Raw genomic sequence first — 23,521 nt, 5'->3', positions numbered from 1 at the left:
CCTGAAGATTATCTTGGTTTCAGATCAACAGGCATGAGAAAAAAACATGTAAAATATTTCGCATATTGAAATGCTACAAATACAAAATGCAAAAAAAAAAAAAGCTACAGTAACACAATAGATACAGCACTGTCACATAAAACCAGTGCATCATCTGCCATAGACAAAATGAAAACGGAAATATTTAAAGGAAATGCAGGAGAAGCACAGTTTGAAACACTATCCAAAATGTGAAAAAACTGTCACTGTAGAACCTGGTAAGAACAAGTAGTAACTGTTTTAATGGAAAATTGACCTAGAGAAAACATTTAGCTTGTGGCGACACAGTCTTATGAAATTTTTGCTAAAACAACTTAGAAAAAGTGGGTAAAGGTTTAGAGTCTAATGAAACACTAACTCAGAACAGTCTAGACAAAGTGTGACATATTTTTGGCATGCTGTCACCTCAAGAATCTGCTGCAAGACTGAGCTGTTTCCTCTAACAAAACATGCTAAATCCCTCTCAGCATCATACTGAGTAAGTAGGGTGTGAAATCAGAGAAGTCTGTGAAGGCAGTCTACAACTAAATACTCCCCCATTATTCCTGTGATTTGGGAATGGGGGGAAGGGAGCAGGAGAATCATCTATAAGTGGAGGAGGTACCTTTCAAATTGCTACTGGAAGAACTTTAAAGGTAAAGAGGAAGACTTTGGCAGAGAATGCCAACAGTTAATGCAAAAATAAAAATGCGGAGAGGAACCACAGAGCAGCTTTACTGTGTAGGAAGCTTTGTTAGTAACCTGGGATGCTTACAAGCGGAAAAAGACAACTAATAAAACCCCAATCAAGCTCTTCTACAAGCAGGCACACAGACTCAACCAAACCAGTCAGACAGGGTTATATATTATATGAAAGTATCAAGAGACTGAAAGAGCAGTAAAATCAGAGCAACAATTTAATTTCAAGTGCCTCTACCTTTATTGAAATTTAGCACGTTTTTGGATGGTTGACACTGAACTAGCCTGAAGGAAATGGCTTGTATTTGATCCTGTGCCACTCCTCCAGCCTGTCTTCAGTAAAAAACCTCCAATTGCGACAACAGAAACCCTGTACGTTGTGTGAAAACATAAATGCTTTCATATTATTATTTTCATGTAATAATACATAAGAAAAATAAAAAATATTTCTAAGAATATTCAGTTCAGTGGACACAGTGTTATTGCGCAGGTTATTAATACTTGCAAAGTATGCTACCAGTTTGCCTTTTACTGACAGTGTTAACAACTTCTTGCAAAGAAATATCAGGACTGGAAAATGACACCAGTATGGAAAAGCTTGAAAAAGAATTTACTTATATACTGAATTATGATTTGATGCATGTAAATTGTGTACTAGTCTTCACAAAGAAAATCAAATTCTGACATCTTTGCTACCTCAGAGGCCCATGCCAACAGTGAGATGCAAAAAAATTACTAAGATAAGACAACTATCTACTTCCCCCAGAGCTCAAAAGCTAAACATAGGAATCATACTGCAGATGTAAAGGACCTCTTACATCCCAATTGCCTTGTGTCAGTCTCCACAGTGTCGGAGGGGAAACAAAAAAAAAGAAAAAAAAAGATTTTGCAGATAGCAATACAATTAATAGAGTCCTTTCTATATGTTTTTTAATTTTTATTTTGAGGATGGCTAAGACAAGGATCTAAATTAAATAGTTTCTTTATTTTCTGTAAAACTCATTAAAAACTCCAGTAACATTTCATCAAAAATCTAACACCTTATTTATTGTAGTATGAGCCCAAAATAAACTTCCTGTTTTCACTTGATCAAAATGTTTTAGATTCTTTTATTCTTACTTTAGCAGGAACAAAACAAAATTATAACAGTTACCTTCACATACAAATGTAGAGAATGGATGATAGCTTCAGAAATTCTGCCATTACATAAGCTGCATCAGAAGAAAATCAGTATTACCCTTAATTTCAGTGACAAGGTCAAGATACTAATAGGAGTTCTGTAAAAGCACTGAAAGCACAATAAACAATTAAGAAAGTTAGGACTGACTTCATCCAGTTTCTGACCACAAAAGATCGCTTCTCAGGCTTTTGGCTAAAATGAAGGGTGGTGTAGTTCAGATCATTCTGTATTCAAAAGATAAATGCCTCTGAAGTTAGTACTACACCAAAACCACCGAAGACAAGACTTTTTTTTTTTTTCTCCAAATATCACGGATATTTGAAAGGAGATCTCTGGTCTTTTATTTTTCTTATGAAAACTTTACAAATGACCTGTTATCACGTACTACAAAAGTTCGGAGCTCTCAGTGCAAGTTGGGGATGGAAAAATATCTTCCATAAAACAATTATTAAAATAATCACACCCATGTAGAAGATGGTTGTGAATAATATGAAACTCCTAGAAAACTTCATAAATGTTCATAAGATCATCAAAAGTCAAATATGAAACATCCAGCTTTAACACATCTTCAATAAAAAGGTAATTCAATATTTAAAACTTTAAAAGATGCAATTTCAGTTACTTCAAAAAATACACTTGTCATAGAACTTTGCTGAGCAACTGCCTCACCATAATACACACTTAAACCAACCAAAAACCTCATAAACCCGAAAAGCAAACCAACCAAAAAAATAATGAAAATTGTTTTGACAAGAGATGTGGAAAGCTGTTAAATTTCACTGTAAGTAAACAGGGATACTCTTGGGCAGAAATGAAAATCACTTGTAGCTAAGACTATACTTCACAAGCATGAAATACTTTATCTACTTCATTACTTTTTGCCAAGCATTGAAGAATACTTGAAGAAGAATTGAAAAGTGAATGGAGAACAAACAAGCCAAGCAGACTGATTCAAGAATAACTCTCAATCCCAACCTTTCAAATGTCTCCCTTGTGCTGGAAATCATTACAACTGGAAACCACATCATGGGCCACATCTTGAAATAAAGCCTCTGGGTACTATTGAAACAATACTATAAGTAATAAATGAGACTATATGAGACCTTCCCAATAGGACCAGAATTCACCTAAAGCAACATTTTTAACAGACACCACTTTGGTTTTACTCCAATTGCTAATTAAGATTGAACCGGTGGACATGTAGCTATGCTTCTTAAGAAGTATCTTCATCTAGGCTATGCATGCAAATATTAGAGTCACCATCGTTAGAGAACCCAGCTAACCCACCTTGGTACAGAAATTCTTATACCAATAGTCAGGCCATTTGAACAATGGGTTTCCCACAAATGCATTGCTTTATTTCTTGAATTTCTAAGACAAGAACAAACATACCTTCCACAAACTAGGAAAATTCAACCCCGATAGAATATTTTTAACATTTCTGATATTTAAAAGGTTACACTACAAACTCCAGTAGTGCATTTGATTTCATACTACTTGATTTATCCATTACTTGGATAAGGATTTTATACCAAAATGATAACATTGCATTACATACTTTGCAACATGAAGTGCACCTGTCTTTTCTGAGTATTCATTTGGCAAGGAAATATTCTGGCTGACAAGATCAAATTTAGCAAACTCTTTAACTCTCATTTCCTTGTAAAAACATGTCCCTCTGATAATGATTTAAGTATCAGCTGCTCTAAAGTGTCCTTCTCAGCAGGATAAACCAGCAACAAAGACATGTGTAAGCAAGCACGTCAGACTGTCGTTCTGAACTATCTGCTCAATTCTTTTCAGCCACAGGGGGTTTGATATTTACTAGAGCCCCGGTTTCTGAATAGCCTCAAGAAGAGGACTCCTGTCAGTTTTAATCCTGTAGTAATTTACAAGAAAAGAACTGACAGGAGGAACTGCAAAACAGTGTTATCAGCATTTAATATACACAGCATTAACCACCTAGGTTCCCTACTAGTGCATTGAAAACTGCTACTGTTTCACTACTGTCTCTCTCTCAACATATAATAAAACCTAATTCCCTAGAAAACAAAATCTTCTAAGAAAGATGTAAGTATTTTTACATATGTAATGAGCCAAAGTACATGACAAATTAATACTGAACAGAAAAACATGCCAGGATTCACTGAATTGAAAATTCCAAGTGCCCAAGCTGACGCAGCTGAATAAGGACTATTTTTCAAGTAGCAGTTGACTCAGCATTTTATAAAAACATAGATCACATACAAGCACCTAGAACTAGTCTTCAAAAAACAAAGCCCTAGAATTATGTCTTTTCTGAACTCACTGGCTTTAAGATATAACAAATTACAGACAACTCAATCCTTTACTGCAAGGTGAACAGGTAACAGAGACTGCTTCTGACAATGCCCAAAATTAAATGTAAAAATGTTTTATCCCATTAATCAAACTGTTTGAATAATTCTTTGCTTATGTGAAGAGCAACACAAGTGAAACAAGTGGAATACTCATCCCCTATTAATTTTCTGCAGGCAAGACACAGTACACTTCTGTTGTAAAACTGCCTTCAACTTCTCTGTCTAAAAAAGCTCATGTCTTTAAAACATCAAAGTTTATTTGAAGGGCAAAGAACTGTAGTATCTTCTTCTGTCTCTATTCAGCATTTTGCAAGACCTTTTAAACGGAAAGATTTATCTCAAGATTCTAACCAAGTTCTCCTAGTACTTCTAGATTACTGAAAACAAATGTTTTAGCAGTTTAATCCATAAGAAAATAATGAAGGAAAAGAACTATTATTAACAGCATTCATCACTAAAAACTACACCAGAAGTTGTGTAGTTACGTGCGACCTCGTTTCTACAGATATGTGTTTATTGCCAACATATTAATAAATAGCACTAATCTTCTGGGTTCTGGTGTTTTGTTTTGGCTTTTTGCTTTTGTTTTTTCTTATTTTACTTAGAAGAAAAACCCTAATACAGTGATTCACAGACACCACAATTGTTTTAGAAAAAATTGTCTGAATCATTTATATCTCAGAGCCTATACTATTAGGCAGTGTGCTGTGGCATAAACAAAGCTCTTTCAAGAATCCTCTTAAGAAAAATGGTCTTAAATTTAAGAACAAATATAACCATGAGCAGGAACATACTAGAAAATGTTTATACACTGGTGATGAATATGTTTTAATAACACACAACGAATGCTAAAACAGAAGGTACAATAGTGGAAATAAGAGATATAAAAAGGGAGAAGAAAAAATCAGGTATTTATGAAGTTCATGGTGCTCATGACTGACATCTTTAGAAGTAAAACTCAAAAAAAACCAATTTTATATTACAAGTACTATAAGCAATACAGAACCACAGTATTTGTCCCACTATTCTAACAAAGATGATTACTATTTCCTCTTAAAACAGTAATTTCTAAACTTCTCGCAGTCTCTAAGACACTAGAAGGGTACAGGCTGAGTACTGGGGCTTGTGATAAAAGAACAAACACAGCAATGAAAGGCAAAATAAAGGTCCAGTGGAAAAGGCACAGAACTAAGTAGAGAGGAGCTGTCTATATCAGCGTATCAGTTTGATCGTCTCCACTTCCCATGCTTTGGTTTGCATCACAGATTTGGTCTAGGAGCAGGGAAACCAGATTCCTTTCAAACTAAACTAGATGGGAAGACTGTGCTTTCAGAGCACACCTGACGCATTACAATTGCTAATGCAGGTGCCCTCCATGGGACCAGACTAGTGCCAGTCCAAAGAAACGCCTCTTAAAGCACAGATGAAATGAATTTAAGGTCCTCAGCACCAAGTCATTCCTTTACAAACCTACTCCCACTACACTACATTCTTACTACACAGATATAGCCCGTTCTTATTAAGAGTAATAGACAGTAAGTTATATACGAAAAAGATGGTCAGAACATTAATTGAGAAAGTTAAATTTACATAAGGTTTTCACAATCCTAATACACCTTTTGGAAGAACATAAGCTGGTGATGTTATGGAAAAAATAAGACATATTAGGAGGATGTGGCAGAAACAAAAAAATCTATTAGTTAGCACAGACAAAGCATTATATGAAAAGTTGAAAAGACAAACCTTTTAGCATCCAGTATTATTAATTTACAGTTTGGTTATAAAATATTAGCTAGAATTAATAATTATATAAATATTCTCTCTAATAAGGACAAATATGTTTGCTAAACAAGCTGAAAGAGTATCTACCCATGGCATTTTTAGTTTTTTATACCTGTTTGAATCAGTCTATATTCTGGAGACAGAAAAAAAGAAAAAAAAAAAGTGTTACTTTTGGAACTAAGCGAGTAGCCCTAGACTGAAAGTATGACAGTGCATGGCTATGTAGTACACATCACTGCACAAAGGATTTGCTCAGACATGTCTCTTCACCTCCTGCTCTTGATCAGGGTAGAGAAAGAAGTTCATTTAGAGTTTACTAGGGAAAATATGTCTGGCTTTACAGGTGATATCACTTAACTTCATCAACATACTGCAACGAAGAATTATAAATTATTCTCATACAAATCAATACATAGAAAATTCAGCCACTCTGCTTGCTTAACAGATGCAGTACATTGCAACAGACTCTAAGAAAAAAATATCTTGCTTGGTTTCTTTCCAAACAGCTAGTGAATCAAAGAACATAATTTCCCAACAACTTTTTATATATTAGAGAATTGTCTAAAATAGCACCCACAGTATACTCATAAATTTTTTACTGTGCATTCCAGTGATTACACAAATAATATGTCTGGGACTACTCTTTATTTCTAATTATTTAGGACAATGGTGCTGCTTTACCAATCACTCTTAGCGATGCATTCATTACCAATATCTTTATACCAGAGACTTTCAGCTGGTGCTAATATTATTTAAATTATAGCTGCTACATATATAGAGAATGTATATAAATAGCTGTATCAATGCTAAGAGCTCGTTCCAAAAAAAAAAAAACAAACAACCCAAACCCACCCTCAATGGAAACTTTCAACCAGCATAACATGGAAAAATTACACAATGATTTTTCATAAGGAGGAAGTCAGAGAAAATACAATTCTACAGCATTGCTCTTGCGTTATAGCCAGAAGTGTGTGTTCCAAAACAGAAGTTTCCTCAACCAATGCTATTTAACACACTTTTTTTTTTCCCCGAGAAATCACGAGAAAGGAGATGAGCCAGCACAAATCTTAAATCCTTCCCAACCCACTGCATCTGTTCATGAATTGTGAAGTGACACGTTCAACTGTTTTTTTTCTTCCTTTCTATAAATCTCTCTCCACCCATAAAAACCGGCAAGGACACATAGCCCTGACGAAAGCCTTAGGAAAAAAAATTATCATTTCGTTCCCGAAACAGTGAAAACATGAGAAAAACAGAAGACAGGACAGGACAGGGCAGGGCTACCTCGCAGCCGAGGCAGACTGCTGACCGCCGCTTCCCGCCCTGCTGCTGACACACGCCCTCGGGCACAGCCGGTGAAGCAGAAGCAAAGCTCCCGGCAAGGAGCGGGCTACCGAGCCCACCCGCCGCCAGGCTCCGCAGCTACTTGCCAGGCCGCGCCAAGCTCCGCTGGCCGCTGCCGGCAGCGGCCTCCGAGCCCCGGGGAGCGGCGCCGGCGCCTGGCAGCCCCATTACCCGTGGCCCGCCCTCCCCTCACGACTCACCCAGGAGTCGGCAGCACCTCCCGCCCCTTCCTGCGGCCACCATTTTTGTTAAGGTAAAGGTTTGGCGCCCACCTCCCGAATCCCGCCGCTTTGAGGCGGGGAAGACGAGACCGCATCTCTCAGCCTAAAAAGCCAGCGGGGACGGAGGGACGCTTCACCTCACCAAAGAACCCACACACACACACACAAAAAATAAAGCAAAGATCACTCCTAGCAGCCCCGCTGCGACAGCGCAGTTCCCCACCTCATCGGGGCCACGGAAGGGACACACACCCGTGACGCCACAGAAACGAGGGAAAGAAGATGGCGGCCACCCGCCGGCGGACTACATCTCCCAGCACCCCGCGCGGCGCCGGACACTACCTTTCCCGAGAGCCAACGGCGCCGCGCCCGGGGGAGGGGGTGGAAAGACTACAACTCCCGGCAGGCGCCGCCAGGCACGGCCAGCGGGGCTGGGAGGGTGGGCGTGGGGCGGGTCGGGTAAATAGTGGCACCGCGCACCCGCTTCGCGTAAGATGGCGGCGGCCGGAGCGGCGGAGCTGTGAGCGGGGTGCGCGGCAGGCGGACGCGCGCTCGCCCCTCCTTCCCCTCCACCACCTCTATGTTGCGGCTATTGCCGCGGGCCGCGGAGCTGTGGTGAGGGGGAAGCCCGAGCCTGCGCGTCTCGGCGCCGGCCGGTTGGTCGGTGGCAGGAGCGGGTGGCGCTGGTGGCAGCCGCGGGCGCGGAGCGGTGCCGTGCCGCCTCAGGTGGAGCCCGTCGCTCCCGTCCTTTCGGCAGAAGGAGGCTGCGGCTGTTGTGGGCGGGGGCTGCTTCGGCTTTTCCCTGCTCGGTAGTGGCTGCGGCTCCAAGGGTCTCCATGTCGGACAACCAGAGCTGGAATTCCTCCGGCTCCGAGGAGGACCCCGAGACCGAGCTCGGGCTGCCTGTTGAGCTCTGCGGGGTGCTCAGCAAGGTAAACCGTCTCTCCCCCGCCCCGCGGCCTCTCGCTTCCCCTCTCCGCGCTCCGGCCCCCCGCCAGCTTCCCAGCTGTCAGCCTTGTCTCTTGCCCGCGCCGGAGGATGAGGCCGAGAAGCCGGTGGAGGGGCCTGATGGTGGGGAGGGGGGAGAGCCGGGAGGCTCCGCGGGAGGCGCTGGCACGGCCGGGGCAGTCGCCACCTGACGGCGGGGAGCCTGCCAGGCAGCCGCCGCGGCGCCCGCCGCCAACCGCCTGCGCCCCCTCCTCCCTCAGCCGCCGGCACCGGCACATCCCGGCCGCCGGCCCCCCGCCGCCTCCGCGCGCAGCTGCCGCCCGCCCCGGGAGGAAGCCTTTCCTCGGAGGGAGAGCCGCGGGTGCGGCTAGGGGAGGCGTCGTTGCCACCCGGCCTGGGTGTCCCGGCCGCCCCCCGCACCGAGCCCGCTGGCTGCCCGGCCTGAGGTTGGGGAGAGCCGGGCCCTGAAGGCGGCGGCGGCCGGGTGTGCCCGGGGAGGGCGTCTCCTGCGCGCGTCAGGCTGCTGGCCGGGGCCGCGGCACCCCGCTGGCCCCCCGGCAGCTCCCCGAAGGCAGGCCCAGCCCGCCGTCCCGCCCCGGGACCGGGCAGCGGCACAGAAAGGAGCACGGGCTTTGGTCCGAGTCCTGAAACAGGGCAGTGAAATACTCCTGCAGCAAGAGATACGGGAGGTGGGGAAGAGCGGAAGGAAAATGGCACTAGAGCTTGTTTCCCTTTTAAAAAAGAAACATTATTTTTTTCTTTTGCCCTTTTATCACTGAAAATAAGTATGAGTCGGGTGATACTGGCTGTTTTTATTTTTAGGAGTTTTTTAAAGTTGAATACTGAATTACTAAGTTTGAACAAAAATTTTTTTTTTGGTTGTTACAGAAAGTACCTTCAGAATAATGTTGCAATATCTTTAGAATTAAAACACTGTATAACACTATGTTTTGGATTTTCTTCCTGTCCCACATGATAAGTCTGGACACAAGGCAGTATAGGAGGCACAGGTCACAGGATACAGAGATTATAAATTGGCCCTGGGTGCTGAGAAAACAGCCATCAATAGCAGTCCAAGTTAGCACTCTGCTTCTTGTAAGGGGCTCAGTGAATTCCTTTTGGCCTGAAAATGTTTCAGACCCCAAAGATGAGAGAAGCTGTTAGAAGAAGAGAAGGGTCTTGGCTTTTGTTTTTAAGATCTTGTCATCTAATAGCGGACGGGGGAGGGAGAGGATGAGATGGATGTGAAATGTGTGATGTTTTAAAGTGTGACACATTTAAAGTGTGGTGTTTTCATTTAGTATACTTTTATTGGGGTTTTTTTGTACATTTCAAAGTTTTCCTTTGATTAGATGCTTCCATCATTAAAAACTTTAATGTTTGTGGGATATAATTTATTTTTATGTCGGCAAATTAAATACTTTATTAAGTCCAGGTGCTGTTTCTTACTGGCATAGCATGAGAAGCTGTGGCTTCTGACATTCTGTAGCTTAGGTATGTGCAAACTTTTTATTTTTCTGGATGATTATGCTGAGTGTAGCTGACTCTGCCTTTCCTGTGAGAACATGGGATATAATCCGAATAGTCAAGTACGGTGAAACCTGTTGCAATAAATATGCTTGAGGGATAAATTTACCTTTTGTTAGTTGATGCCTCAGTAATAACTTGAGACAAACTGATTAAATGAAATGGTAGCATACCAAACTTTCTGCTGAAGAAATGCCTATTTTTAATAACTTTGTGTATAATTTAATTCTATATTGATATAAATAGGCTGCAGTTCTGTGTGCTTTGTAGTGTTTAAGTTGTACTGCCCTTTGGTAAAGAGAGAAGCTTTGAAGGAATCAGAGTAATTTGGTAATGGAAGCTTAGTAGAAGTACATCCTGCTGGTCTCTAAATGTTTTAGAACTCTAGGGCTTTCTCCCTTGTATTTCCTGCTAACAATTTTAAGATGGATACAAAGAAACAACTTCAATGTGGAAAAGTCTTTCTTGAGCACAAGAATCTAGATACTTGAAAAAACAGTCATCTTTTCTCTGCCAAAACCTTGGGCCTACCGAGTGTACTTTAAGGAGTCTCTTGACTCTTTGATTGCGACAGCAAGTGTTGATTGCAACAGCAAATGCAAGATTGACTGCTATATTTGTCTCACTTAACTCTGTCAGAGAAGGGAAGGTGCTTTCCTTCCTGCCCCTTGCTCTTTTGCCCAAGATAACTTTGGACTCTTGCCTTTCACATTTGGGAGTAGCTGGGAACATGAGAGACGTGAAAAGAGGAAGGCAGGAAATAATATACCTCCACGACCGCTTGTGCTACCAGTTCGTGTACTGAACACAGCTGAGGCTTTCTTTAAAAAATACTGAACTTAGCCATTTGATTTATTAAGAGATCAAAAAGTGCTTTATCTTTGGAGAGCAAATCAAGGTCTTACCTACACTTGAAAATTGTTAGGAATTTCTCAGCTATAGAATTTGTTTTCCTTCGAACTCCTCATGTTATTGTTAGAGCTAACATGTAGTTATGGGATATGCATTAACTAATACATGTAGTAAATGTGGAAGCAAGCCTGTTAGTTGACTTTCTTCCCCCACATTTATATATTACAAAATAATGAACAGTGGTTAGGCTTAAATGCTAGAGAAGAGCTTGCTTCTCATAGCTTTTTGTCAAAGAACGGCAGTTGTGATCAAAGAAATGCATGATAAAATAATTTTCAATGTTTTTGTTTCCATTTTTATCTAACTTATAATTTTTGCACTGTGATTGAAGACCAAAGCACCAGTGTAGTCAAGAGTTACAGAACGGCCCTCATTCTACAAAGTGGAGTTGAGATGTTGCAGATACAACATTAATAACTGGAACTTGTAGTCACTTCTTACTAGATCTCTGTAGGTTGAATCCAGGACTTGTTCCTGGAGTATCAGTTTCATTCCATGTGTGAATGTGGAGTCCCTAGAAAAATCTGAATAACAAGAGGATGATTGGATGTCTGCTGATAAGCAAGTATCTTCTTTGTGAGAAAATGGTTAGGAGTTAAAACCTAAGGCAATATCTATGGGTAATATTAAACTGATAAAGAACTGATTACTGTAGGCATTACAATAGTTATATATTGTACTGTGGGATAATGGCGTGTTTGTATTTATATGAAGAGAATTAGATATTTTAGTAAAATAATTTTGTAGAAATTAGTTTTTATATAAAAATAAATTATTTCATGTTCCACTTAAGTTTGGCTTTTGGTCTAACTACAGATTTTAAATGAGGTGGCTAAACTCACCTTAGCGATTGTTTGATTTTATCACCACCCCCACCCCCCCATCCTCCTTAATCTGTGTCATCAGTATGTTCTTTACCTTTATTTTAACTGGCCTTGGCAATGCAGCTGCAGTCAAGACATCTGTTATCTTACTGTTTATTTGAAACAACTGTTTTTTAGTACCTTTAGGAGTTTGTAAAATTATTTTAGATTGGAGCAGAATAAAATTCTTAATTGGCAAGAGTTTTTTAAAATAAGTTGCTTTTTTCTCCTGGTGCGTAAGAGCCTGGGAAATATCAGCCACAGTGTCTTTCATTGTTATTTTTCTATTAGCTGATATTTGAAAAACTTTTTTTTTTTTACAGTGGACCAACTACATTCATGGGTGGCAGGATCGATGGGTAGTTCTGAAAAGCAACACACTCAGTTATTACAAGTCTGAAGATGAAACGGAGTATGGCTGCAGAGGCTCTATCTGTCTGAGCAAGGCTGTGATTACAGTAAGTGCTATTTCATTATTTCCATCTTTTCAAGTTTTGAGGTGTTACATACTTGTAGGCTAATGTCTGGTGAAAGCAAACATGGGTATGGCAAATTCTGTTAGGTCATCTGTTATGAAAATTAGTGGTATCAGTGGAACACTGTGGAGCAGGGCACGGAGTTCCCAATAAGGAAACAAGCTGTTCTCATTTGTGGCTGCAATAAGCAGCTTTTCATCTCTTACGTTAGAGGTTTCTGTGGGTAGGGATACGGTTTGCCTCTGGAGGCTGCAAAGTTTTTCCAGGGGTTGGTCTAAGACCCTGGGCCAATTTCCCAAAGGAGGTACCATCCATCACAGTCTTTACACATTGCACTAGAGAGAGAAGGTAGTAGTTCTTTGACTGTACTTTCTGAACAAGACTCTGTAGAACATTTCCAAAAGAAAATGTTCTACCACGTGCTTCCTCCTCTGAACAAGTTAGTGTGTTGCTATTTTTGTCTAATGCTAAAAGATCTGGTATTACGCTAGTAAGAATAAAGACCCTACATATAAATGAAACCTCATGAAAATGAATTGCCTTAGAAGATAAAGAATAAAATCTGCTTTTTGTGGCTTTCAGAATTGTGTATTAATTATGCTTGCCCAAAAGCATGTTTCTTTGTTACTGTTTTTTTCAAACTGAATGAAGGATGACAAATGAGAAGTTTTCTTTCTTACTAATATTCAGCTTACAAATAGAATTTTATTAAATACATCTTGGTTTGAAAAAAAAGAAAAGACTGGATTAATTACATCAACTGTATGCAGTCATCTAAAAGTTAACAGATGACCTCATTTATTTTAAAACACTTTTTTAACCTGTTTAAACTTTTAGAACTTGCTCAAGATTTGACTTACTCGGGTAGGTATGGTGCACAACAACAGTCTCTAGGAATTCTGGTTTAAGTGTACTTTTGTGGTAGTACCAGCCTCTGATCAGGACTTTCAAAAACGTATTGAGTAGCAAGAGGCTTAACATGCCAACCAGGTAGAGACAGGGAGGTGGTGGCAAAGAGGCAGGCCAAGGGACATCTGGAAGCATGCTGTCGAGCACCCCTCAGCAGCCTGAATTCCAGTTGTGGTGGTGGAGTGAGAGATAATAGTGATTCTGCTATTGCTGCTGCAGTGTTTTGGTACATTGCACTTTGTGAAGGGAAGTTGGCAAGCTTATCTTCCGACTAGAAGGTGTGTAACACTGGAACTTCTTAGATACAGCTTTTTTCCTCTTCTGTCTGGTACATCTGGTAATTTGGAGTTGAATCACTGCATTTTTTTTTCAGTTCTTGAGCTTTTTTGAGTACATTAAGAAAGAAACTACGGAGTTGGAGAAAGCATGAAAAATGAGCACAGTTCTAAAAGTTAATCTGATATTTTAGTTGTTCCTTTTTCATTCACCCTCATGCTTTCTGAATGGTATTTGACAGTTTAATTGCTTGATTGTGGTTTGAGATGACATCTCTGAAACATAGTAAACTCCTGTTAATTATTTCTAGCTGCAGTTAAAGTGATTGCTGTGTAAGTACTAGAGTTTCAGGAATATTTTTGGATCATTTCATGTCTTTAAGATGTAGAAATTTACTTTGAAACTGTTATGCTGTTATTCCATCTCTTATTTTTCAGAAGTTATTCTTCTAAGCCAGAGTTTTAGCATGAATGCTTCTGGTTTGAAAGTTGTTTGGTAGCAAATTTTAATTTTTTTAACCTATGTTTTTCAATAGAAAATTAATTATGCTCAAAGATGAATGTTTAAAATATTCTTCCTGAAGTGCATAGTTAATCTTTAATTTCTTGTTCTTGTAATGTGTTACTAACTGTAACCTTCCTAGGATGTATTTAAATGCATTGGAGAACACTAATAGCCAATAAAATAAATGTTGAGATAATAATGTGTGAAAACTACTTTTGCTATCAGTGGAACGTAACTCTTTGTCATATGATTACTTTGGTGGAGAGGGAATTGAGGTTTCTTACTGACTTAGTGTTCAGTAGCACTGATTTGGTGTCATTGGGATCTTAATCTTGAATATTTTTGAACAGTCTTTTGCTGTACTGTAAGCTTAGATTCCATTAATCTTGCTGATCCAGAGTCAGGCATACTATTTCCTAACCTGGTGTATTGCAGTAAGTTTCCCTTCAGTACAAAGCAGGACATGAGTGGTATGAGATGGTGTTGATGGCCATGTTCCCTTGGAGGAGGGGGTGATTGGATTCTCATGAAGCTTTCTTTCAGGTACTCAGATTAGCTGTGCATGTTTGTATTCAACGCATAATGTAATGATTTTCTGTGTGTAATGAATGGTACTAGTAGTATAGGATGTTTTGTTGATGTATAAGCACAAATTTAGAAAGCTGCTGTCACTGAGTAGTCTTACTGTACTTCCAGCAATGAAGATCAGCCTAATGGTAAGACACAGTATTGAGACATGAACGTTGTATTCAGAAAGCTGCAGTCACTTCTGCTCTTGTTTTATCATTCCTATCACATTGGGCAGAGATTGATAGACAGATAATTCTACGGGGATACTTTATAAGACGATACTTTTCTCTCCCGTCTTTATTTAATGAGGAAAACATGTTAAATTAGCTTCTTAAAATAGTTTCTTCAGGTATTTCAAGTGTAGAATTATAATGTCATCCCTCCAAAACAGGTAGGTTCCTGTGACAATAGTCTTTAACTGAATGAAAAAGATGGCATCTGGTTGGACTACTTGCTATATTAACCACTGGGATTGAAGACAGCTGATTTTTTTTTTTTCTGGAATAGAGGACTAAAGGATGAATGTTTATGATATACTCACTGAATTACATCAAGTAATGAACTGTCAAGAACTGGCCATGTGAACTAAGTTACAGGGAAGGACAGTGAAAGTCAATCCATGATGCTGAGTTGCTTTTAGCCGGTTAAGGAAAAACAGCTCGAAGGTGTTTAATTGTTTTATAACAGAGTGGAGGCTTAAACTCAAGTTAAAAGTTCTGCTATGTGGTCAAAGGATGAGAAGAAATTATGGGTGTCATAAAAAGATATACACAGATTTGTGTTTTGTTATATTAATCTAGCCTGTAGTTGGTTGTCAAAGGTAGACAGTGTTTATTGAAAATACTCTTCATTACCATAAAGCTTTGTAGTTCTTTCATTCCTAAAATCAAACTTTCAATGGGGACTTCTGTATACGGGGTTAGGAGTAGATATTGATGGCAGTCCTGGATTGGTGGATCTGTGGGATTCAGCTTTGGAATTGGAAGGTCTTAGATTCTGTCATTAAAAGAACAAACAGAAATGCTCTGTAGAACTGGAAGTCCAGCTTCCAGGCAAACTGGCCTTTCAGCTTGTACTGTCTCTTCCTTGATTACTTTGTCTGTTCTGATAGTGCCATTGCGACTTTGTACAGAGTGACTTGCACTAACTCATACAGTCACAGCGTGATACATCAAGAATAACATGGTACGCATAGAATAACTTAAGCTGGAAGGGAGCTCTTGAGGTCATCTGCTGTGCCTCAGGCAGTTTCACTGAAAGGCCAGCACTAATTTAATCCTGGTGGTAACTTATATTAATAGATTTTCAAACCTGTTTACAAATCTTAACAACGAAGTGTTTGTCTCATGAGTTCTAGAGTTTTTTTACAGAAAGGATTTGGCTGGTCAGGATAGCTCTTCAATATGGATCCATACGGAGGATCTTGAAAAATGCTTACAGAAATATCATGCTTGTTAAATTTAAAGAATGGTTGATCTCAGCCATGTATTTTTTGTCACTAGAGGTGAATACATATACAGCAAGAGTTCCAAAGCTTATGTTCCCACTTCAATTTTCCTTCAGGTAGGATTCATACTTACCATGTTATAATCCAGTGATTGGTCTTCATCTTCCTTTCGGTACACATTATTGGTGTAGAAAAATTTCTTGATTTCTAATTTGGATCTTAAACAAGGTGCAATAACTGTGATGCAGTTATTTTCCTTGGTTTTGGTTATACTGTGATGATACATACTCATGTCAAAATCTTAGTGGAAACATGTGATTGGTTATTAGTCTTTTTTTTTTAGAACACTTTGTTATTGTTTTGTAAAGAGATGTTTAGAGAGTTCTGTGGAAATGCCTGGACCAGGATTGAGCAATAAATTCAGTTTGCATAATGGAGATATTTTCAGTAAACTACTTTTTTTTCCAGAAACAGTAATTAGAAAGCACTGTTGCTTAATGAAGGCAGTAATGATGTTTTATATTAATATACAAGTTACAAGCCATTCCCCTTCAGAATGGATTTCTGAAAGGGCAGATTTCTTGAATATCTGTTATGAATATCTGGAGCTCAGCACAGGCAAGAAGATAGAAAACTGAAGTCTGTCTGAGACAGCTTAGTGAATTATCTTAGCTTTTTTATAATAATAAATTACTTTTTTTAAGAACTTAATAAATATTCATGTTATAAATTAGGGCTGGTATAAACATGTGTTCCAGTTTACGAAAAAACAAGAACACTATATGTGAAAGAGTTTCCAATCTTAAGCTTCTCATTTCCTTACACATAGTCTGAAGAAAGAGTGAGATGGTTCTTCCCAGTAATCAGCAACTAATAATAAAAAAAATTATCCCACTTTTTAAGGGTACACTTAGTTGAACAGCCACCCTTCCTCACTCTAGCAGTATTTCTGGTTTATTTAGAGCATAACGCTGTCCACCATTAATAATTGGGCACTTGTGAGAGGAAGTAAAGATTGACATTTTTAAAAATAGATTGACAAGTTAACAGAGGATGCTTCATACATTTGTTAATTTAAACAGACACAGAAGGTTCCTATGAGAGCTTTTTTCACAGAAACTTTAAACTCTACAAATATTTAAGTTTTAGAATAAAGATGTGTAATTTTTAATTGAAGGGGGTGTCAGTACTAGACAAATATTCTTAGTAGTGTTGTTTAAAACACTTCTAGCATGAAGTATTATGTTTTACAAAATAGACTAAAAAATTTGCCTTGACATTAACATTAGATTTGCATGATTCTTTTAAATTTTATAAAATGTGAAATGTAACAATGTTTTGGAAGCAATTGGAGTGGTAGTTTATAGAAGTGGATCCACTTGTAGCACTAATTTGGGTAAACTTTGGATTTGCGTTTTTCTAGCTGTTGCTCTGAACTTTGATCTTGCTAACACACCTGCTTATGACACAAAAAGAATGATGTAAATTCAGCTTTTATCTACTCATAGGTTTGATTCAGTCTGCTACTTAAGTTGAATGGGAACTTTTAGTTGGTGAAAGCTTTTATTAAAAAAGCTAAGCTATAAATCTGTGCCCTGGGCAGAAATACTGTAGCAGCAAATTTGTAATAATTGCTAATTGCGTGGGAAAATATTGTTTCCAACTGACTGAGGTTGGAAAACAATCCGTTTTAGTATGAAGTGATGAGCATTTAATTAAATAATTCACTTTCTGTAATTTGATAAAGTGCTTCCTCAGCCTTACATGCTACTAAAAGATGACCTAAGTAAACTAAGATATAGAATACAAGCCCTAAGTAGATAGGGGTTTATTTAGGACACAGGGCAATTAATACTTCTAGGTGTTGGTGTGTGCCTTAAATAATCAGACTAAATCCAGACTGGTGGAAAATCGTGGCTAAATGGGAGAGAAATCTGAATGGCTATTCTAGGCAGAGGCAAGTGTGGTCAGGAATGCTTGCTTATATGTGAAAGGCCTGAGGTGGTTGCGTTCTGGAGAAGAAAAAGCTAAAGAGCGATAGGAGAGTAAGGGAGAGAAAGGAAGTTGATGCCTAGGAGATAATAACACTGGGCCAATGCTGGCGCAGCAGGCAGATGTTGCTTGGAACACAGGATTCTCCCGCACAATTATTTTTAGCGTTCACACCCTCTGTACAAATTTGTATGTGTCTTTGAGTTATCTGGACCAGCAATTAATGGGTTAATGTTCAAAGTGAAAATGTCAGAACGTTGCCCTGTATTTATCAAAGTTATAGAGTGCTAATATCTTTGGGAAGCAAAAGGCAATTATTCGACAGGGTGGAGAAATGGAAGATTTCTTCCTTAGTATGTATTGAGGAAATTAAGTCAGAAATAAACATCCAGATCAGCTCAGGTGAGACTGTTCTTCATATTATGATGAAGAATTCATAATGATTAAGGTGTCAAAAAAATCAGTAATGTGTATTAAAGAAATATTTTAGGATTACTTAATATTGCTGAATAATTAATCTTTAGTACTTGAATATAATCATGTGTTACAACACACTTGAAATTAGGGCTGTAATCCAACAGTATTTCTGTCAGCTTTTTATTATCAATTAGAATACCACTGTCCCACTTGCTTTTTTTTTTTTAAGAGAATTATTTAAGTTTTAAGGGTGTTCATCATTTGACATACACTTCAGGATCATAATTCTTGCCCATGGTTTATATCATGGTTAGGAGCATTTCTCACATATGCTATACCAAGCCTTAAATAATTCCAGTGTTTGCATTTGGTGTTAAAGCTATTATCTTTATAGCTCAGCAAATTTTTATGTGGTATTTGCAATCATTATTCTTGCTCAATCTGAATATCTGTGCATCTTTATAAGATTGATCTATAGTTGATTTATTGTTCGTGGATACAGTTGGTTCATATATCACCCTCCTCCAGGGTTGTAGTGTTGCCCCCAATTTACGGTCTTTTATAACCATCTTTTATAAAATGATTGAGGCTCCTGGTCCTGGGTTACGTGTGGTGTGGTGCTGGGGAGGTGGTCCTTTCCCAGGCTGCAGCAGGCACCTTACCCCGTTGCTCAACTGTTTGGTTCTTTTCCCCTTGTGTAGCTGCTACTGCTTAAAGCAAAAACAGCCTTCCCAGCTCTGGAGGTTGCACTCTTTCACTGACCAGTAATTGACCATTAATGAATTTTTTATGGTTTTGGTGCTTCTGCTTTTAGCCCATGTCCATATTTTCAAGGCCTTTGTTAACTCATGCTTAAATTGTATGTCCTAGTAAGAGACACCTGGTTCCAAGGTCTAGTTCCCAGAGCCAGTTTTCATAAAAAGTTGATAATGAGCCTTAGAGATTAGGACTGGCGCCTTGCATAGTGAGCATAAGGCCTGTTGCTAGTAATGTTAATACTACATTTATAGAAATGCTTATACAGTTGTACTACATTAAGGTGCTTATGTTTGGATTCAAACCAAGCTACTCTTAAGTCTTAGTGTGCTGCTCTCACAGGTACAGCAGACCTCTGCTTCAGCTGCAGCTCCACTGCTTTCACAGGATGAGAGCTCTCCATTCCCGTCACGGTGCTCTACTCTCTGCTGGCTCAACGTAGCGCTGCAAAGACTAGAATATCTTCTCTGGGTGTTGACTCATGTTTCTTTTAATGAAATCCATTGTACTGTCACTGCTGGTGTGTGTACAGCTTCTGGGTCTTCCATGGCACACTGCAGTACATAGTATGAGATACAATAGAACCAATCAATACACAAATAGTGATTTAGGGGTTCAGCAGTGTGTACGTGATTCTTGTTCCTGTATTGACTGTCCTATAAAAATAAACTTTTTTTTAAAGTGACACATGGGCTTTCTTCATTTTCTGAAGTTGATACAAAGTTGCCTTCCTGCATGATTAATAACTAGCTTCTTGCTGTGTATGACAGGATTCCTAATGAGTTTAACTTCGTGATTTCAAATCAGTTCTAAGCTGATGTTTTTCCAGGTGGTATAATTCTGATTATTTTTTTTTCCATGGCTGATGCATTATGTCAGTGGATAATGCAAATATTTTGCTCCTAATGAGTACCTGAGAAGCATCATATGCATCTTTCTGCAGGGGACTCAGTTCTCTGGTTTGATTCCTACCAAAGCGACAACCTGCACACTTCCATTTCCAGTATCTCATATCCTGGAGTTGTTACACTGATAGTTCTAAAGGCAAGTTGTTATGACTTCGGTAAAGTTTAGGATTCTTCAAACTGTGTTCAAACAGGACAGGCCCATTACTTGTGTCCTGATTTCTCACAGTGCATATCTAAATCTGTTAATACCTCATCACTAATCCGTGGAGCTCTTACATAGGGTATCCACAGTCACTAGTGGATCACTTTAGGCAATGGCTGTGTGCACATGCTGGTTTACAACTATTTCAGGCTTGCCCTCATTTCTTCTAATAACACAGTGCCATTCCATGTCTTTGACCAAAATTTAGCGTGTATTTCAAGTGCACAATTGTTATACTCTAGATCTTGCTATTACAAGTCATTGTCTTTTCAGTAGGCAGTTGGGAATAGCATGTGTCAGAGGTGTTTTTACATATAAACCAATAGAGCATGACTCGATACTACATGGTAATTCCACATTATTAACGGGGATATAATTGTCTAAAATATTAATTAACAAATTGGGTACTGTAAGACTATAGGATAGCTGATTCCCCACAAAAAAAATCTAAAAATGATTTTTATATGATCACTCCTGCATCTGAACCTTTGTGCTGGGTGTGCAGAAAACCAGCTTGACCAGGCTTGCTCTTGAGAACTGTAGGTTTCAGATTTTAAATGTGGTTTCACTGGTAAAGTAACGCATACAGTATACGCTTGTTCCATATTTTAAAAGGTGATTCTCAGATGAGAGAGCTTCTTTGCAATGGATTAAACCAAGCTACTTTTAACGTTTGCATAGCATGCTAACAAGCTAATATTAAATTCTACTTAGCATGCTTCTGCTTTCATGGGTGCAGTGGGCCTCTACTTTAGCTAGGTTTGGGAAAGATAAGATAATTATTATTTAAAAGAAAAAGCAGTGTAGTAAGGCATTTTGAAAGGCAGATATTGTAACCTAAGCCCTGAAATGAAATATTTGGGTAGTAACAAAGAATGTAAAAATATTTAATAGGCTTTTATCTTTTTAAGCCTATTTTCTTGAGAAGATTTTTCTACATGTGTAAATGTGCCATTATAAGAAAGTTTTTCTTTTTAATGTAGTAATAAGCAAAGGATTAGATGTCCTATGTTTTGCCGCCTAAAAGGATCATGTCTGTTTTGGTAGGCATAAAGCCGTCTTGTTTACTTGCTTGTTTGTTTTCCTATATCCTGCAAAAAGAAAAAAATGCAGTCAGCTTAACAGTAACAGCAAGGAAAGGCAAGGCATCCTAGTCCAATGTTTATATTAGATTTTGCCTGGATTTTAGAATTCAGAAAGGGAAACCAGAATTTTGTGTTGTGAATTTTGGCTGACCTTAATTCCCCAGGTTTGTGGATATGTTTGGATTTTGGTTTGGGGGGGAGTATTACAAATAAAGTGAATTAGAACTTGCAACATCTCTTGGGTTTTCAGTACACTTTTAGTAAAGAGTATTATAAGCAATGAAATATAACGCTTTCTCTAGGCTGTACCACCCTGACAGTTACATCTAGGATAGTTAATGATATTAAAAAAAAAAAAACCAAAAAACAAAACAAACACTTGCAAAATCAATGACTTTATTTAGTAACTTTAATGTTTTTACTCCCAATGCCAAGTGTCTTCAAAAATAACTTGTAGAGACAAAAGGGTCTTGATGAACTTTTGTAATTGCAGTGCATGGCTAATTGCAGGGGTAGAGGGTGCTGGGCTGCCTTGCACCGGACATGGCAGGTTCCGGCCGACCCACTGGGCCCCTCAGCCACCCTGGTGACACAGTGAGATAAACGTAGTTGAAAGGCAAAAATGCCGCTCAGCAGTGTGTGAGAAAGAAGAGTGAATAACAAGTGTGAGAAACAGCCCTGCAAGTGCTGGGGGTGAGAGCAGGAGGAGGGGGAGAAGGGGCTCAAGGCGCGGACCAGAGATTGCTGCGGCCTCTGGAGGAGAGCAGGCATTTCCCTGCAGCCTGTGGAGAAGACTACACCAGACCAGATGTCCACACTGCAGTGGAGGACCCTACTGGGTATGCCTTGAAGGAGGCTGCAGCCTGTGGAGAGCCTGTGCTGGAGCAGGTTTACCCTGAAGGACTGCAGCCATGGAGAAGACCCATGCTGGAGCAGGGGAAGAATGTGAGGAAGGAGCGGCAGAGTTAAAGCACTACGAACTGACTGCAGCCCTCATTCCCCATCCCACTGTGCCTGTGTTTTTAGTTTTGTCTTTGTTTCTCACCATCCAACTCTAATTGGCAATAAATTAAATTAGTTTTCACCAAGTCAAGTCTGTTTTGCCTATGGTAGCAGTAGGTAAGTGATCTTCCTGTCTTTATCTCGACCCACAAGCATTTCATCTTATTTTCTGCCCAGCTGAAGAGGGGGAGTGAGAGAGCAGCTGGTTGGGGGTCCAGCAACCAGCCAGGGTCAAGCCAACATGGTAATATAGAGAATCATTATAGATGTAGCTTGTAACTGATGCACTTTTTGAAATAATAAGAAGGGACAAGGATTGTTTCTAAGCAGAGGGAGGATTTTGCTGCATGTACTCAAACTTTGGGGGAAAGGAGGAGGTCTCTAGAAGAAAATACATTGATGATGTTTGCTCAGAGGAAATAATGTCAAGGAAGGATACAAGGAGGAGTGGACCATTTGGAATAGCAGTGTCCATGCTGAAAAATAAACAGTGACTGCAGAAAGAAATACCCTAACATGAATAAATACTTCTCCTTAGTATTTAATAGGGCACAAAAGATAATGTTTTTAGACCTATCTTGTCTGGTAAAATTCTTACCAAACATAGCGTTCATTGGTAAAACACGTTTTGATTCAGCTGATTGAGATAATTTTTCCATTGATGATTTTAAGTACGTTTCACCATATAGACTACATCTTTAAAATCATCTCTCTGTGATACTTCATTTCACTGTCTTTTCTGTTCAATGGTTTTTCATAAGTTAGCATGTTTTCAGCCATTTTAAATTTTGTAGGGATGGGACGTAATTCCTCTACACTTTGGATCTGTCATGAATTAAATGCTTTAGAAAAATTATTTTAACGTGCACTTCTTGAAACTTGGCTGAGGTTTTTCACTTGCTTTTTTTTTTCTAGCTGAATAAACACAGCCTTTGCCAATTCCAAACTGGTTTTACATGGGGAGCTAAAATGCAGTTTTCATGTTTACTTTTAAAATTAATTCTTTCAATCATACAGCACAAATCTTAAAGTAAACTTTTTATCTTTGGGGTTTTATTAGCACCTCAATGTAAGTACATATAGAAAATGTTCATACAACTTTTCCTTCCTGGTATCAGATAGCTTCTTTTTTCATTTGCTCCCA

The 23,521-nt window shown here is 39.2% G+C and overlaps 2 protein-coding genes across 15 annotated transcripts in view; one reads left to right on the top strand and one right to left on the bottom strand.

The window, feature by feature from the left end:
- Positions 1–7,888, bottom strand: part of POLK (DNA polymerase kappa) — a 38,631-nt gene extending 30,743 nt beyond the window's left edge. For 3 of the 13 annotated variants that reach the window (XM_054185087.1, XM_054185100.1, XM_054185099.1), the window contains exon 1: positions 7,807–7,888. The gene's annotated coding sequence lies outside the window, so the exon portion shown is untranslated. The other 10 variants (XM_054185092.1, XM_054185096.1, XM_054185095.1 and 7 more) reach the window with 10 other exon arrangements.
- Positions 7,889–8,040: 152 nt separating this feature from the next.
- Positions 8,041–23,521, top strand: part of CERT1 (ceramide transporter 1) — a 73,722-nt gene continuing 58,241 nt past the window's right edge. Inside the window, exons 1-2 of one of the 2 annotated variants that reach the window (XM_054184691.1) lie at positions 8,041–8,515; positions 12,157–12,291. In XM_054184691.1, coding sequence (XP_054040666.1) covers positions 8,420–8,515; positions 12,157–12,291 — 231 coding nt within the window. In that variant the 5' untranslated portion in view covers positions 8,041–8,419. The remainder of the gene's footprint in view (positions 8,516–12,156; positions 12,292–23,521) is intronic. The other variant, XM_054184692.1, reaches the window with a different exon arrangement.

Source organism: Rissa tridactyla, chromosome Z, assembly GCF_028500815.1.
Source record: "Rissa tridactyla isolate bRisTri1 chromosome Z, bRisTri1.patW.cur.20221130, whole genome shotgun sequence".
NCBI lineage: Eukaryota > Metazoa > Chordata > Aves > Charadriiformes > Laridae > Rissa > Rissa tridactyla.
The sequence above is the reverse complement of the archived record's forward strand: the minus strand, read 5'-3'. Positions and strand labels throughout refer to the sequence as shown.